This window comes from Ipomoea triloba, chromosome 2 (genome assembly GCF_003576645.1).
Source record: "Ipomoea triloba cultivar NCNSP0323 chromosome 2, ASM357664v1".
In the NCBI taxonomy this organism is placed as follows: domain Eukaryota; kingdom Viridiplantae; phylum Streptophyta; class Magnoliopsida; order Solanales; family Convolvulaceae; genus Ipomoea; species Ipomoea triloba.
In genome coordinates, this window is record NC_044917.1 from 810402 (window position 1) to 828982 (window position 18581).

Sequence of the window (18581 nt, forward strand, 5' to 3'; positions counted from 1 at the left end):
AAAAAAAAAAAAAAAAAAAAAGCATTGAAGAATACTAGAATACATATTATCGTGGTTCCAAAATAATAAAAGAAACCTTAAATTATTAGTTTAGCTAGATTTAAAAAAAAAACTAACTATATTATTTATTGAACAGATAAATTTTAGTGTTTCTTATTGCGTTGTTGTCATATTCAACGATATGATGTGCTATAAAACTAAAATTCAAAATTTCGGACTTAATTTGACTCAAAAACAGTAAAAGGGCATTGTTATTAGTCGTTGTCTGTCCCATTCTCAATTCTAACACCACAATCCACATGCATGTAAAAGGGAGTTGCTATTAGTTCGATTGGTCTTATATTAGGGAAAGTCCACTGTCGTGGTTTAGGTGAGATATGTTTAACTGACTCTAATCGAAAACATCAATAGACAATTTTTATATGAAATCAAATCTGAAACTTTGTGGTTAATAAACAATTGTCCGATCAATTTGGTTGGTGTTGAATTCAATTCCCGTGCAACTTGACATGCACAAAACTGTCAATTCTTTTTGTTTGTGACTGGTATAATTTGATAATAAGTTATATTTTTTGTAAGTAGAGCCCCCCTGGAAAACAGCAGTACTTGGGATTGGTTGGATGAATTTATGGGATGTTGATAATTACTTGGGTAGTAGTACTTGTTGAAATCAGAATATTTATGGCTCTCCTCCTGCTTTTCCTGTGTATATTAAGAGGATAGCTACCACAGTTTTATTGTCAATTAATTGTGTGTGTACTATGTTGTTGGTGTGACATGTGGTCTCAAATTTCTGTTCCTATTGGCCTTTTTTCTTGCCTGGGGGCTGGGGATCGGAGTACATTTGTGGTTATTGTGTGTGCAGTGTGTGTATCTGGCGCTTGTATATATGCATATGTTGTATATGTGTATGTATATGTAACTAGGCTCACCAATGCTCAATTACACCACCCCAACCACCCCCCACGAGGCCTCATTTATGTCTCATCATTTCACCCACAACATGAGAATTCAGTTAATTTTTTCCCCCATTTTGGCATGCTAGGTACATATTTAGCACAATTCAAAAATTGTGGTAACCTTTAATTAAAAGACTAAATTAATAATTAGTAATTATAAAGGTTCAAACCAAAAATACGGTTAATAGTTGGTAGTTCGGTAGTTTTGGAGGGGTTCTAACTTATAACCCATAACCTATTTGATAGTTGGTAATCATGAATATTCAAACTTATGACATAATTTTGTTCATAGTTGGTAGTTTAAAGTTTAAACCCATGCCAACTGTCAAACTTGGTTGACAGTTGGTAATTCGATAGTCTGGGAGGTTTGAACCTGAACTTAGATGATAATTTGTAGATATAGTGGGGATTCAGACCCATGACCTGACTGATACTCCGTAGTTGGTAGTTATGGAAATTCGGATCCATGACCTAACCAGGTTGGTATTTGGTAGTCGGCTTGAACCCTGACCTTTAGTTTAGTTGGCTTTGATACAAAATCAGAATGTGTTCGGTCTGAACTAAAAACGCTGTTTTTGGTTTTGTAGTTATATCAAGAAAGCAGGGTGGGATGCAAAGCTGGTGAATGAATCCTACCCATGGGTAGAGAAGCAGATAGTTCACAAGCCAAAGTTGACCTCATGGCAAGAAGCATTCAGGGATGGCCTGCTAGAAGTTGGGATTTCACCTTTCAATGGCTTCACATATGACCACATCTATGGAACCAAGGTTGGAGGCACCATTTTCGACAGGTTCGGGCGTCGCCACACCGCTGCAGAGCTGCTGTCATCAGCCAACCCTGCAAACCTTGAGGTTCTGGTGTATGCAACAGTGCAGAAAATCATGTTCGACACGTCGGGGAAGAAGCCGAGGGCGGTGGGAGCCGTCTTCAAAGACGAAAACGGGGATCAGCACAAAGCATTTCTGTCAAGGAAGAGGGGAAGTGAAGTTATAGTGTCATGTGGAGCAATAGGGAGCCCTCAGCTTCTGATGCTCAGTGGGATTGGACCAAAGGCTGAGCTGCAGAAACTCAACATACCTGTGGTGCTCGACAACGAAAACGTCGGGAAGGAGATGTCCGATAACCCTCTCAACACGATCTTCGTTCCCTTGAAACAACACGTCCCTCCCTCGCTGATCGAGACTGTGGGAATTCCCCGGATGGGGGTGTACATCGAAGCTAGCAGCGGGTTTGGACAGTCCCGGGATAGCATTCACTGCCATCATGGCATCGCCTCAGCTGAGGTCAGTGTTGAGCATATAATATATATAAACATAAATGTGCAGTCCAACTATCAGCTTAGACTTTTAGTTGAGATAGAGCACATGCTTCAACTGCTCCTACCCAGAAAAGCAAACATCTTTCTATGTTACCTATGATCATTATCTGTGTTTTTCTCGATTTAGGAACGTTGGAATACTTACAATGCTCGTGTTTCTCCAGTTCTGCTATGTTTTTCTTGCTGTTTCTGCTAGTGTTCTAGAAATGCTGATTCTTGAGCACTGTTTGAATACAGATAGGGCAGCTTTCAACCATTCCACCTAAGATGAGAACAAAGGAAGCAGTGGAAGCATTCAGGAAAAGCAAGAAGAATCTTCCCCATGAAGCATTTAGGGGAGGATTCATACTCGAAAAGATCGCGAGCCCCTCATCGAGAGGGGAGATTCAGCTCAAGAACACGAATGTGGAGGAAAACCCTGCTATCACTTTCAACTACTTCAGCCACCCGGATGATCTGAAGAAATGCGTGGATGGGATCCGGGTTGTGGAGAAGATCGTGAAGTCCAAACGCTTCTCCAACTACATACAATGCGACAAGGAGACGCTCGACAGGCTGCTCAATATCAGCGCCCAAGCTAATGTTAACCTCATCCCGAGACACACCAATGACACTCAGTCCCTGGAACAGTTCTGCAAAGACACTGTCATCACAATTTGGCACTACCACGGTGGCTGCCATGTTGGCAAGGTCGTGGGGCCCGATTATCGGGTTCTTGGCATCCACAGGCTCCGCGTGGTTGATGGCTCCACCCTCACTGAATCCCCCGGGACGAATCCTCAAGCCACTCTACTAATGATGGGCAGGTAAGATCAGATCAGATCAGATCAGATAGTCTGAATAATGCATAATCTTTAACATGAAGAAAATTTATCATTACACTAAATGCAAGCAATTTTGATGCAGATACATGGGAGTGAAGATACTACGAGACAGATTAGGAAACAAAGCTGGCGTGTAAAGACACAAATCACGTAGCAGTTAATTAGACTAAGCATTTTTTTTACCCATCCCGCGTTTTGTCTGGCATCATGTTCGGGTGAGGATCAGCTGCTGCTGTCGTTGTTGTAAGCAAATATGGTTCTAGTCACTGTAATTGTTGGCAACTCGGTTCAATGTAGTCTGTAGAGTAACGCTTGCTATAAAACAGTATTCTGCTGCTTCGTCCATACGTATTTTATCTCCAGAATGTTTGCTCGTTTTCTTGAAATCTCTCTGCAATGAAATAGTAGTAGCATTTGCATCTCTGCAGAACTCAAATACAAAAGAACTGATTCAATTAGTACAGTCGAAACAACGAGGCAATGAACATGGTGAGGGCATGCAGAAAAAGTTCCAAACTTTCATTTATTTTGACTGTTTACAATATCTAGAACAAAGCCAGGTAAAAAAAAATTCAAGAACACAACTTATCTAAAGCTATGAAGAAAACATCATAGCCAGAACAGAAGTCATGAAATAACGGTTTGACCTGGCAAGAACACAACTTGTCTAATGTCTACAGTTCATATATGTAAGAAAACATCATAGGCAGAATAGAAGTCAAGTTTCATCATAGTACTGATGAAAAACTATGCTCACTCATGCTCCCGCTAGACAGACTTCTCAACCGTTGCCAGAAATTCCTTTTTCTTCCCATTCTCAAAGGGGCAGAGTTAAATTGCCTCCTAAAAGACTCAGATTCCGATAATTCAAGTCTAGTTGATGCACTCTTTAAATCTGATGCTGATAACGATACCTTAGCAGTGAAAGTGGGATCATAAAACTGTGAAGCTTCCACAAAATCGTGTGACTGTCTACCATGCTTACTGCCTATATAACCCGAGAAGTCCTCGTGGCTGCAACTTCTCGACACGGGCTCTCTTGTCTCGTCAAACTCGTTGCAAATCAGCTTCAGTGCTTGAACAACTTCGCCCATAAATGGGCGGTGAGATACTTCTGGTTGAACACACATGGATGCAATTGCTGCAAATTTGATAAAGCTATCGAATGGGATATCTGAACTTATAGTCGGGTCAATCAGCATTTCTAAACCTTCCATGGTTGTGAGGAGAGGACGAGCCCAGGCAACCAGATTTTCTTGACCTGGCGGTTGTGATAAATCCACTGGCTTTCGCCCAGTCAAAAGCTCGAGAAGAACAACACCGTAGCTATAGACATCACTCTTGACGAGGAGATGACCCGTCATTGCATATTCAGGAGCAACATACCTTTAATAAGATGATTGAACATGATTAAGATAGTGTTCCCAAAATTCTTCAAAAAACGACTTTAGATTGCAATAGAATGGTGGCAGAATGTAAATTGACAATAAATCTGTTTACTACTTCTCTATAACGATGAAATGCATACCCAAAAGTTCCCATAACATGTGTTGAGATATGTCGGTTTCCCTCATCCAGTGCTGCTCTAGCCAATCCAAAATCTGAAACCTTCGGGGTAAAATCGTGCTCCAGCAAGATATTGCTTGCCTTGAAGTCTCTATGTATTACACGGGGGCTTGAATCCTCGTGCAAATAGGCCAATCCTCGAGCTGCACCCAATGCAATCTTCATTCTAGCATACCAATCAAGTGGAGAAGTCTCCTTATCCTTATCGACTCCTGTGATTAAAAAATAAATAAAAATCTATAGATGTAGGCATTAACTACAAAAGTCCCAAAGGCACGAGTTTATCAGACTTGTACTGACCATGTAAATGGGACTCGACGCTCCCATTAGGAACAAGTTCATAGACAAGGCAATGGCAATGTTCCTCTGGGCAGAGGCCTATCAATTTCACCAAATTTCTATGATGTAGCCGACTTAGCATCTCGACTTCTGCCATGAACTCACGGCTGCCCTGCCGATCGTCTCTCTTTAAAATCTTCACTGCAACCTTCCTTCCATCATCAAGGACGCCACTATACACAAGCCCAAAACCGCCTTCCCCAAGGATCCTCGAGGCTTTGAAATTGTCAGTGGCTCTCTCTAGGTCACTCGTGCTGAAAATCTTGGCAGTTCCTGCATAGGCTCGAAGGCTAGAACTGAAGGAGATTGATCTTGAGCCAGTCTTACTTCCAAACACCATAGATCCAGCAGCACCTTCAGAGTTTAAGACAACAGCGTACGAAAATGAACTTAGAATCAATATGCATTTAAAAGCTAGGAATAACGGTACAAATTAAGGAAGTAAAACAAAGATTCAAGTTAAATACCACATGCACAGTTATAAAGTCCAAGCTTTATTCTGTTATTCAAACAAAAGATAGAATGAAAATGCTAAATCGTGACTTTCACGTTTCTGCCAGAGTTCCATACCTGATGTTTTCCCCTGAGAAGATATCAAAACATGCGGGGTTTGCACAGGCCGATAAGTGCAGCACCCAAATTTTAGCCACAAAATCCAAATAACTCCTATACATACAACAAAAGCTGTCACAGACGACAGAACAATCACAATGATCATATTTTTCCCGATGCCATTCTTTCTGATCCTTGGTACATCTACTCCTAAAGGTTTTATTGTCCTTCCATTATTGTTGTTGGTAGGGTAAGGGAGGTCATCAACAGAAACACCAGATGAGGGCAACGCAGGAGGAGATGGTGGCAACCCTGCAACAATGGAACTCATAAAATTCAAAGTTGTAATTTAAAATGAAAATTTGTGGAAATATAATTACACAAGTGACAACTGCAAGACTCTCTTAGTGATTACAACTTCCAGTGAGCAACTGAGCATTTAGAGGATATTTAGTAGCCTTAATAAATCCTTTCTCTGATATACCGTCCATAAAATTTCTCAAGAAAGCAAGCAGTATTTGCTACAAGTAATACAAAAATTTGTAGCTTGAACTACAACACGCATAACTTGGATAGCAAGCATAAACTACCTATATATTAACCCTTCTTTAAAAAAAAAAAAAATTAATATTGTTAACAACCTGGATAGTGAACATAAGCCACCTCATAGGAACCAAATTTAGAGTTCTCCAAGGAAACCTCCCTCTTCCAGAACTTATCATAGATCGCAAATGCAGCAGAAGCACTGAATTTTTCATCTGCAGGTACCAAGTTTACGAGTACAATGGTTTTCTCAAGCTGCTGATTGACAGTGTTTGCTCCCAAAATGCGTACTTGACTTTGATTTAATGAAATGCTGGAAGCAATTTCCTTAGAAAGCTCGGGGACCAATGGAAAAAATGCATATAGGGTAATACTAAAGCGGAGCGCAACTTTAATAGGCAAAACACAACCACAAGGGGATCCGGGAGGCATGTATGTTAGAGGCTCCGTACACTTCAATGACGCACAATCTGCAAGTACAGACAAAACTACACTTACCAAATCACAGTTGACATAATGAGAGTTTCAGTTCTTCCGTTAAGAGTAATACTGCTGAGATCATGTAATCGAAGGATGAATGTGTATGTACCTTGATTAGGAGGTGGAGGTGGTAATGCCAAAACTGGGAATGGCGGTGGAGTTATCTTGTTCACTGTCAAAGGACTAGTTGGAGAAGTAGCTGGTTGTGGTGCAGGCACTTGCAGAGTTGCAGACACAGACGTGATCAAAATACATTAAGGATTGGTTAAAAATTGAAACGAGGATGAAGAATCGAGATTCTACATATTTCCACATACCTGTGAAATGGCTTGATGGAACTGTTGCTGACGACAGTGGTGCTGCTGAACCCCAATCCACTGATGAAGGAGATTGAAACGGGGAGATCGAAGGCCAATTCTCTGCATCATTAAGACAATATGAAGCGATAGTGTCAGATTTTGCATTATTGCCTAATGCAACTCGAGGGTTGTAGTGATAACCTTGCCAGCTTGGCTCAGGAGCATGGCTGTTCAATTTGTTTCTCGCTTGATGGCTTCCATGGGATGAAACTGGAGGAAAAGTTCCAGAATCATCCATCTGATTCTTTCCATGGCGCACGTAAGCTGGTTTAGAATGTGCACTGGGCCCTACAGAATAATAAATCAGCAATATTAGCAGATCTCAGTTTTATTTTGTTAACTCTAATGCTGAAGCTTTAATTATCTGCATACCTTCAATTGGAGGAAAAGCATGGCGGTTTTGCCTTTGTTGGGGTGCCGGGGCATGCTTTGAATGTCTCTTCCCACCTCTGCTTGCAGAAATCGGTGTAGGAGGCGATGCTGGTACTGCAATTGCATTGGTAAGAATAAAAGTCCGTTAAATGGGCTCCCAACCAAATTATTTAAGCCATGAATGAACATCCAACAGAAGGAAATTTCCGTCACAAATTTACAAGCTGTCAGTTTCTAAACGTGCATTAGGCCAATCGACGCAATGAACTGTTACTACAGCAAAATAATATTGTGAATACGAAGCAGTAAAGGAGCCTGCTACTCTTCACGGAAATACTGCGAATGGCCTCTATGATCAGATATTGTTCCCACTGGAATCCCAGAAACATAGCAACGACACATTACCAATACTAAGCACCAAAAATTGCATTTGACATAAAAGAATTTGAAGTAAAAGTACGTCTGGGCATTTGACATATTGAATTTTGCCATTCCGTACTTTTAGGCCTATCAAGTAAAGAAGAAAGTTACCATCTTGCAGAAGTACTAGGCGTGCTCCTCCCGTCACATGATAACCAAGTTCATTTATCGCTTCTTTGAAGTGGTGAAGTACTGAATCCACTTTCCAAGAAAGCAAATAAAAGCCTGCAATATGGGCTTAACTACATAAGTACTCCATATCAACTAAAAACTCTGAACTTTGTGAGCATTGATCCTTAAACTACTGATAATACATTTCCTTCTACTTGCCCCGTAACGTTTCAGTGCTAAAATAAGATGTATACCAAGAAATATTGTTCCTAAAATGAATTCAAGCCAATAAGGGTCAAGTTTAGGCATACATTTGCAGCAATGGCTAGTGTGAATTCAGTAAATAGCATTATTGTTCTGCACTAACTAGTAGTAAACTGTTTAGGGTAAAACAGATGTAAATCCATTATCATGTAATCTAATGAAAAAGCCTTCAAATTCAGGATCCTATATTCCCAATTACTCAAAAAACTGCCAAATTCAAGCTAAGAAACCAGAAAAAGCTGGGATTTTTAAGGAAATTACAAGTAAACAACAGCATATAAAGCACAGAATATAACCAACCTGCTGCAGATTCTTGGACTGAGAAGACACTGAGGAGAACCAAACAAAACTTCAGCATCATGAATCTGTGATGTGCCACCATATCTCCCCCAGGAGAAGAAAGAGAACAACAGCAAAAGATCAAATCCCAAGAATCATTCTTGGACTGTCAACCCACCATTACAGACAGGAAGAAAAACATGAAATAAAGACATTATGGATTTGTTCAATGTAGTGAGCCTGAAACATGTGTGTGGGTTTAAGAAATGAGAGCCACAAATAGTACCACCCCAGTAATGAGGAGGCGGTTGTGTTGGTGGAGAATGAAGATGTAGACACAGGGTTAGGTGGTGGCAAAATCAAATGCCCCAATACTTCTTCACACTCTCCAAAACCTGTTCATTTCTTGAAAATTTCAAGGACTGGAATACTAGGATTGCAACTTCTTAGCTCTTCATTGACATTTGTGAGCAAAATATCACTGGATTTAATCAATGCAGAGACACAAAAGGTTACACTTTGAGCCAGCCCAGTGCAGTACAAGTAAGAACTTTCCTGTGGGGACAAGAGAGAGAAATGTGGAATAAGAAAATAAGAACTCACATTCTCTCTCTCTCTCTATTAACTGTGATTTTGTGTTAGTTGTCACTGTTGAATATGCTTGCCATGATTTTCTCTTGGAAGTTAATGTCAAGATTAAGACCCCAAAATTCCAATTTTCAAATCATTACAATATATCTACCACTCACCAGTGGCATATCAACTCAAGATACTGCTAAAAGAATTTAGCCTATTAAATAATCTGAGATCATCATACATTCATACAACTGCAGAAACTCAACTGTAAAAATACACTGTAATCTTTTTTTCTTTTTTAATGACGAGGGAAATGCGCAACCACCATATGCACCAGGTAAATCTCACCTTGTAACCGTAATCAGCAAAAGATCGTAAATCAATTTAGGTTACCCACAGCTAACCAACTCAAATCAAGAAGATCAATAGGTTGCTCTGAAAATAAAACTTGTAACCTTGTGATTATTAAGTTAACAATCTGATTAATTTGGTTGGGTTACCCTAAATATACACCAATCTTTTTTTTGAAATAAAAATATACACTAATCTTTAAACTTTATGGTTAAAATATACTAATGTATGTGACTTGTCACACATCTTCAAGAAAAGGCAAAGTGTACAACTTCTTTTTTGCTGCTTTACTTGAAGATAAAAAGCAAGTAATAATAAAGACCAAATAATTATTACCTCTAAAGTTATATATTTGTCGGCATCTCTAACTTCTCCTTATTTTTTACTGTTATATACGTATAATATAAAATGATTTATATACTTATTACAAAGTGAACCTGAACTGAAATCCTAATAATATATGAACTTTAAGTGAGGTATCATTAAATGGGATTTTGGGATCCACAAAATAAAATATATTTTAACCCAGGTTTATGACAGGCATGGGAATAAACTTGTCTACTGTTTGTCTTCGGAAAGAAATCAACTATACTCCATATACCAAATTATAATATCTTGATAACACCGTGAGACTCAATTCTGAATCATTGTTTCTAAATCTTATATCTGTGACTAACATAAGTTGTCCATGCAAGTTTGATTGACAATGAAGATTTTTTAAAATTATTTAATTAAGAGTGTGATCGAATGATACTGATATTTACATAATTTTTTTACCACAGTTCTAAAACATTGATTTATTGAACAAGATAGTTTGATATTAAGTCTAAAAACTAAATTCACTTGATTTATCTTTTCATAGACTTGAAGCGGATTCATGAAATTCACAATATACTCGGTGAAATCAGAAATCTAAATTATGAAATAAAAAATAAAATAAAATTGACTATAAAAAAAAGGTCCTAGGTGGTCCCACAGTGAATATACAGAATAGAAGTAGTTGATTTTGGGGGATGTGGTGGTGCCCAGTGCCCACCCCTGTGTCTACCCACTCATTCTTGTGTCGGTGAAATCTTGGATCTTTTATAGTCCCATTTTTCACTTATTTATTACTTATTAGGGATCACTTCAATCAAGCATATTTAATGCTTGAATTGAATATGATTTGTGCAAATCAAATTCAAGTCCACTTAATTAACTAATCACCTTAAATTCAAATACATTTACAAATTTAACAAAAGTTGTAAGATGTAATAGATAAATGAATCGTATTTATGACAAAGTTTAAGGTATATTGAAAATATATAGAGATAATTATGGAACGAGAAATATGTGAGTCATATTCTCTGCTCTCAATTTTGATTCTGAACAATCCTTCAATAAGAATTGTTGAAAGAAAATATGGTATCGGTTAAAAACCCGCAAACTACGAGGATGTTGAAAGAAATTATTAACCAGTGCATTCACTACTCTATTTTATTTTATATAAATAACTATTTAAGAAATTTATTTATTTTTCCTTTTTCTCTCTGCCAAAATTTAAAAAAAAAAAAAAAGAAAAAAAGAAAAAAGAGGCACGTGGGCTTTTCTGCATTTTCTTTTATTCATTTCAATTGGAGCTCTTATCTTTTTGGGTATATTATCGGCCCAAAGTCAGATTGGGAAGTAAAGCTAAATTGGGCTTGTGTTAGAAAAAAAAAACAAAGTAAAAGATAGCCCATTGTTATAATATGGATCAGGATTCATATTGTATTATGAATTCTGATAAAAAAAAATTATGTTTTGTAGTTAAAATATTTTATGCTTGCAGTTTAGTAATTTTTGTACCTGTAATCAAATTAAAGACACATAACATGATAACTACAAATACATAAATTGTTAACTACAAATTCAAAATACGTTGCATACACATAAGATGTTGGTTAACATGTTATGTATGTGTAGTTAACATATTATGTACCTCCAATTAACAATTTGTGTGTCTGTAGTTATCATGTTATGTGTCTGTATTTGATGTGCTTTCAATTTGTTTACAACTATAGAAACGGATAACTACAAGTATAAAATGTGTCAACTGCATGTGCTTAATTTGAAAGTTATTTTTGAACCAGGATTCACAATATGTGAATAATGTGTGAGTATTATGAAATAAACAAATAAAGTTACCAGGGAATACAACATTATTCAATTAGTAAGTGATGTTTTATATACAAAATTCATATTTTTTGTTTTTATTTCATTTTTCAAAGCTAAAGTCAGCTCGACTTATATTTTATATTGAAAATTAATTTTTGTTGCAAATTGCAAAGAAAAAATAATTTTTAAATATAATACGATGAATAAACAACATAAAGTGAGCAATCTTACCAACTTTGTCCCACGTTTCTGCTATGCGATTGGCTTTTGGCTTAATTTAAAACTAAAGTACAAATTATAAAAAAAGGTTAATTTTTTCATTTTGTCTTAATCTTTTGTAAATGTAAAAAGTAAAATTGTAAAGTTTCGGATGTGGCTTATGACAAGTAATCACACATCCATACATGACACGCGGATTGACACAATTTGCCTCCAACGAACACGTCAAAACAGTAAAACTATTACCGTGGGTGAACAGTATTGTGCTATATTTGGCACAATATTGTTCATGAAAGGCAAAACTTTGAGTTTTTTTTTTTTACTATTTTGCCCTTGGTATAAGAATATATTGTGAATTTTTTTTTTTAATAAAATTTAGTATAAAAATTGATATTTTGTGTTAGAGATGACCTCAATATTTACCTCCTTTAAGACCAACTTTTGCTTCTTTTGCTCCAAGTCTCAACCTTTGCCCCAAGCTTTGGTGCAGAAATTTGTCATTTTGCTCTAATCACTCCTTGGACTCATGTCTATTTCCTCTCCTATTCAAGTAGTCATGTTATGGTGCAAACCATCATAATGCGTAGTCGTTTTGTTCACGCAAAAATTTATTTCTTTACACACATGTCAAACTGAACACCTATGACCTATGGTTCAATATGTAGATTTTTATTATTTTTTTGTGACGAGGAAAACTCGTCGTCATTATCGATGGTATGCACATGATAAATTCTGCTCTTGTGTAATAATTTGTAAATTACACCTGAGAAGTAAATTGTAATAAAAAAATATTGTATGACAAACTTGACCGAAAGAATATCGGTACAAATTAAACTTTATTGTGATATGATACGAGAATTAAGACTTATCCAATTGGCATGTGAAATTTATTTTTTGAAGATAATCATAGATTGCGGTAGGTTCTAAATTGTAAAAAGTTGTAAATATTTATTTATCATTTTATCCCGTAATAATTCTAATTTAAAACACGTAACTATACCCCAGAACTTTCTACATTTAAATGAGTTATTTGATTTAATTATCTGATAAGTTAATTATTGAAGAAAAGGAAATGCCTAAAATTGATGTTCTGTTTCGCACAATGATTCAGGTCCACGTGGCACGACAGTTGGCATATGAACATGCGTTAAGCTAATATGATTTGTATTTAAAAATTAAAAAGAAAAAAATTATGAGATGTTATATCATTTGTCCAAATTTAATGTTTTATTGAAAAAAAAAAGGATGGGTGACCCTAGCAACAAACAAAGAAAACTAATTACAGTACAAACACGTTATTTCCTTATAATTTAGAATGCAAATGAGATATATTTTCCTTTTTAAAATATGAACGATTTAAAAAAAATAAAATATGAAAGACAATAATTGTGATTGACGACGGATTACTCGGTAATTTAAAGCGTGGGAATCTTTATTTATTTTTCTTTTTATAAATATAAACTTACATCTCATTCCCCACTTCAAAATATATATTCTTTCACCCATTCCGTCGGTTCACGTTCCCTCTCTTCCCCCGCCGCCGCCTTCCTCCGTCCCATCTTTTCCGGCCGCCACTAGCTCCGCCGTTGGAGAGAATTCAAGAAAACCAAATTAAAGGGCAGTGAAGGCATGGCTGATAGAGTTTACCCAGGCCCAGCATCCAAGCCGGCGACCAACGGCGCCGACGCCGCCGCAGGCGGCGGCGGCGGAGCAAACCCAGCGTTTCCGGCCACCAAAGCTCAACTCTACAACGCCACGCGCCCGGTTTACCGGCCGCAACCGTCGCCCCGCCGCCACAAACGGAGTTTTTGCTGTTCTTGTTGTCTATGGACCACGTTTCTGGTTATCACTCTTATCATCCTCGCCGCCATCGCCGGCGGCATTTTTTACGTCCTATACCGCCCGGAACGGCCGACTTTCGCCGTGAACTCTCTCCACCTCTCCCAATTCAACCTCTCCGCCACCACCCTCACCTCCAAGCTCAACATCTCCGTCTCCGCCCGGAACCCCAACAAAAAAATCACATATTTCTACGACCCCATCACCATCTCCACTTTCTCCGGCGACATCCCCGTCGGAACCGGATCTTTTCCGGCGTTCGAACACGGCACCAAAAACACCACCAATCTCAAAGCCACAATCTCCACCTCAAAGCAAACCCTCGACGCCGGCGATATCTCAAAGCTGAAATCAAAGAAAACTCTCCCACTGACACTAAAACTGGAGACTAAGGTGAAAGTGAAAGTCGGTGGCCTGAAAACCAAGAAAGTCGGCATCAGAGTCACCTGTGACGGCATCCGCGTCAGCGTTCCGGCAGGAAAGTCGCTGTCGAAAGCCACAACCTCCAACGTCGACTGCAAGGTTGATCTCCGAATCAAGATCTGGAAATGGACTCTCTGATGAACAAGAAGATCCATGATGAGTATCATCTTATTATCATTTTTTTTTTAATTCAGTAGGAAAAACATAAAAAAAGGTGTGATTTTTATTACTATAAATATTTTGGGTTTTGTACGTATTTTACACCATGATTTGATTATATTCTTTTGTTTTGCTTATTATACTTTTATTGATTGTTTTTCTTTATAATTTGTTGGTAAATGGATTTTTAGTAATTAAATACAAGGTATGTTTTCATGAAATTTGAAATCTTATAATTACTGATTAACGATTTGATTAATTTAGTTGAAGTTGTATCATTTCTGATTCAACTCTTAATTTTGTTTTTCTCAAAAACCTCAACCCTAAAGCCCTCAGTCCCTGACAGAACATGTGGAAGGATATAAATCATGGTAGTTCCTCTGAATATAGAGGTTAGACCTTTGCTTATTGTTAGTAAGATCCCTATTCAAATTAAACTCTAACAAAAGTATTCAGTTTGGGTCATACTTGCAAAGGGAAATTTTTTACCTTTAGTTATAGGTAAGGTATGCTTTTAGCTAGGTTGTTTTAAATAGGATTAACTAGAATTAAGGTTAGAATAAGAAGAAACAAAGTCATATTGGTTTTGTTGTGGTGGTGATATCAGTACTGGAAAGTGTGTCGGTGAGTCTTGAAAAGTAGGGAATAACATAGGGGTGGTTGGTCTTGAAAACAAAGGCCCCGCGATATTTCCCCTTTGATGCGATTAAGAACACGGTTTTTGTTGGTGTGTTTCAATCAAACTTCCAAACGTGGTTCTTTTCTATTGTTGTAGAGCTGTCACCACGCTCAAGTCTCAACCCCACACACAACCAACACACATTTAAACATGCCCAAAATGGTAACTGATCAGTGGGTAGAACATGATTTTCACACCAAAAAAAGTAATTAGTTAAATGTCAAGCTGAGGCATAATCTGTTCAAAACATGACTAAAACGAAGCTGGTCAAATGTGTGGAGGTTTTGGGCTCGTGACTGATCATGCATGTCATGGTAATATGAAAGAGGACAAAATGATGTCTTAAGACACAACTTAATTGATTACTAATTAATTCAAAATAAGTTTATAAGTTTTGCTTTATTAGCTGTCGCTCGAGAGTGGAGGGCTAAGAGTTGTATGCCTCACGAATGATTTCATCCCATTCGTTTTTACGTAAGACCGATATATAATAGATTGTAAAGTTTGGAGTTAAAACTTATGATTAAAAAAAAAAAAAAAGGATGGAATGATGATGGGAGAGTAGTAGCATGCATGTATGAATGGATGAATGAATGATTGATTGATTGGGGCATGTGGACATGGTCAATGATTTAGAGTTGCTAACTAATGGCGACCAAGTTTGGTGGGTGGTCACATGTTTGCTGGATACATCGGTTTTCTCTAATGTCTACAGCTAAGGTTGTGTTGTGTGTACACTCAAAGGTCAATTCTTTGCAACTCCACGTTTCCTATATACACTACTCCACCCTGAATTCAATTATTCCAACGTAGTAAACTCATTTTTCTGCTTTTCATTACACCTCAACTTTTATTAGCAACTACTTACTTAATTGCTTCAACTTGTCACTTTCAATCTCGATCGATCTGTAGTAAGTTTTTATCCAAGTTATGAACAATTGAATGCCAATTTTGTACTAATAATAAGAATAGATGAATTGATTATTTTGATATAATAAGTTAAAGATTTTTTTTTTTTTTGAGAATGTCTTATTACAAGTGACTAATCTTGTTCATGTCAGGTGACGTTTCAAGCTTTCATGAGTTTTTAAGGTAGTTGTAATCTTAAAGTTCGAATATGAAATCTTTGATTAAACTGGAAGAGACCACGTCATCTCATTGACACCTTCTATAGTTCTATCCATGGCATTTAAAATACTAACATATGCCTTATCATTCAAGCTAGGTCATCATTTGGTTAAATTTATGTATATATTTAGAAATTATAGACGTTTACTGCGTATATAGAGGCCTATACCTACAATATACATAAAGGGATGGTGTGGGAGGCAGTTGCCCCCACTGTCCCCATTGTGGATCCGCCCCTGAATGTTCGTTCATTTTTTAGTAACTAGTAATCTATTTTCAAATTAACTAAATTAGGCATACTCCGTGTAGTTGTGTTGTAGTTTTATGAAAAAAAATTGATTGAATCCCAGATCACTTGTACACGGCATTTACAATATATGATTTGGTTAAGTAGTTAAATTATATCCCAAGATTAGAAGTATATTGTTTAGCACCTCTCCTTATCATAGAAGTGGACAAATAAGTAATAAAGCCAAACCAATTTTAGTTTCTATTGAGAGTAGTTTCTTGCATTATCATTTTCAATTGCTGTCACTTTATCTTGTCGATTATATTTGGCATTTTCATAAGAATAATAATGATATAAAGAAAGTGATAATCTTGCATTAGAAGAATTTAAAAGGCTTATTTTGCTTAATAAAGCAGTTATAAACAATGCACAATTGGGTCTTCTCACCTCCCAAGATTGAGACTTGGAGCCAAGGTGCATCACAGCTTTGCTACCACTCTCTATCACTTGAGTAGTTGAGTGCCCCTATTTGCAGATAAAGAATAAATCTCCAACCCTTGTCTTAATTTTATTTATTAAAAAAAAATCGCATGAGCAGCTGAGTTGGTCAGAAGGGTGAAGTTTAAAAACAATTGACTCACAAGGGTGAAGTTTGGAAACAATGACCATCGGACCAATCGGTCGTCAACCACAGAATACAAATTGTTAATTTTTTTTGGCTCAAGTGTCATTTCGCACCATGAATCCAACGCGATTCTTCATGCCGCACCCTGACCTTTCATAAATGCTGTTTCGATGCATAAACCATAAATTTGTTGTCGCCTAGACTTTTTAATAGGTTTCCAGGAAATTTTAATAGGTTTAGTTGATAAGGACCAGTCAACTCCCAAATTTTTAAGTCAACCTTCTTCTCTTCCACATCTTTATCCAACGAAGCTCCCTAGATGCTCACCGTAGGCGCCACCGTGCCAGTACTGTCAACAGAAAACTCATTGCCACCGTCGTTCTCAGACACCGCCATCAATTCCACGGAGAAACCGCATTTCATCCAAAGGATTTCAATTCAACTTTGTCCCTGTCTTTCCGGCTCAGAACACTACCGATGAATCCAACTCCCCATACTACGATTGCGCAATACCGGAGGAGATCTGGATAGAAGGGGGAAAGGAGAAGTGGTGAAAAATTCCAGCGGGCGTGGAATGATCCTGATTGAACGAGTACGGAATCACAACATCTGCCACCGCTCACGTACTCTGTGGATAACAAACCCAACTCAAATCCACCTTCAACATAATCTCTGGAACCTCAATGTCTTGACCACAGCTGAGCGGAGTTGCAGAGCTGCGGAAAAGCTCACATCCCGAATGGTTTCCGACCATGATTTTGTGGGTTTACGACACCAAACCCGAAGAATACCTGCCATATCTCTGCGGGAAATCGGGGTGATTCTGCAACACAAGGTCCCTTGTAATTTCAGCAGCCAAATCTGCAAGTAGTGAGGGGTTGTTGAGCTGCGCTCCCGGCATCTCGACTTTCTGAGTTTTAGGTGTTCCGTCTGTGCGTAGGGATAAGGTGCATATGGCCTAAGGTTCCGCAGAAGAAGCAAAACGAATGGAGTCGTTCGTATTGGAAGGTCTGGGTTGATAGTATGATTTGCTTTATCCAGATTATGCTGCGTCTTCAACTTGGCATAAGACAAACGGTCGAGTTTGACTCCCCATTTGCAAAGGAATATGATGAGATGCAGTACATACTACGAGGTTTTTATAGCAAAACTTGCAATGAAGGTTAGGACAGCTCCTCATTCTTCTTCCAACCTGAGTGTTACGTTCTTTGTTTAATTTCCTGATTCATTCATATCAATTGCTTCCAATTAACAGTATTTCATTGACCTTAGAAGGCGTAAACTATGGCCCTTTCATGATGCTTTCTAGAGATATTCAAGAACTTTCCCTCTACTGCCTATATTATTTCTCTAACTTGGACTCAACAATACTTCAGTCATTGGTTTCATGTTGCTTGCGGTCCCCATCTGTATGCCACAATGGATAAGTACAGAACGAAGGTGACGGAAGGGGATAGTACAGAAACCATGCAATAAACAGAAGAGGCAGGGACTCTATGGAGGAAAGAGAGAGAGCAGGAGACAAAATGATTAAATTACTGCCATGTCATACTTGTCCATAATAAAATACCTCCACATCATCACATTATTACCTGCAACTTGAAAGGAACCTGTTAAAAAGTCTAAGCGACAAAAAATTTATGATTTATGCATCGAAACAACACTTATGAAAGGTCAGGGTGCGGCATGAAGAATCGTGTTTAGTTCATGATGCAGAATGTCACTTGAGCCATTTTTTAAAAAAATTAATCAAAACTTTCTATGCCAATTAGGAGTAACATTAAGATGAGTGTTCGATTTCTGGCATAAATAATGAAGGTTTGAGTTTAG

At 37.7% G+C, this 18581-nt stretch overlaps 3 protein-coding genes across 3 annotated transcripts in view; 2 read left to right on the forward strand and 1 right to left on the reverse strand.

Annotated features, from left to right (window-relative positions):
• Positions 1-3488, forward strand: part of LOC116009890 (protein HOTHEAD) — a 6044-nt gene extending 2556 nt beyond the window's left edge. The window contains exons 3-5 of the mRNA XM_031249073.1: positions 1547-2243; positions 2516-3084; positions 3185-3488. Coding sequence (XP_031104933.1) covers positions 1547-2243; positions 2516-3084; positions 3185-3239 — 1321 coding nt within the window. The 3' untranslated portion in view covers positions 3240-3488. The remainder of the gene's footprint in view (positions 1-1546; positions 2244-2515; positions 3085-3184) is intronic.
• Positions 3489-3597: 109 nt separating this feature from the next.
• On the reverse strand, positions 3598-8963 carry LOC116009889 (receptor-like serine/threonine-protein kinase ALE2). Its single transcript, XM_031249072.1, has 11 exons — positions 8409-8963; positions 7845-7958; positions 7314-7427; positions 7083-7229; positions 6900-7001; positions 6692-6799; positions 6201-6572; positions 5578-5871; positions 4969-5361; positions 4631-4880; positions 3598-4488 (listed from the first exon to the last, which is right to left on the reverse strand). The coding sequence occupies exons 1-11, from the start codon at positions 8488-8490 to the stop codon at positions 3831-3833; spliced, it is 2634 nt and encodes an 877-aa protein (XP_031104932.1). The 5' UTR covers positions 8491-8963; the 3' UTR covers positions 3598-3830.
• A 4176-nt stretch (positions 8964-13139) lies between these two features.
• Positions 13140-14230, forward strand: LOC116004970 (NDR1/HIN1-like protein 13). Its single transcript, XM_031245175.1, has one exon. The coding sequence runs from the start codon at positions 13299-13301 to the stop codon at positions 14067-14069; it is 771 nt and encodes a 256-aa protein (XP_031101035.1). The 5' UTR covers positions 13140-13298; the 3' UTR covers positions 14070-14230.
• Positions 14231-18581: the final 4351 nt, after the last annotated feature.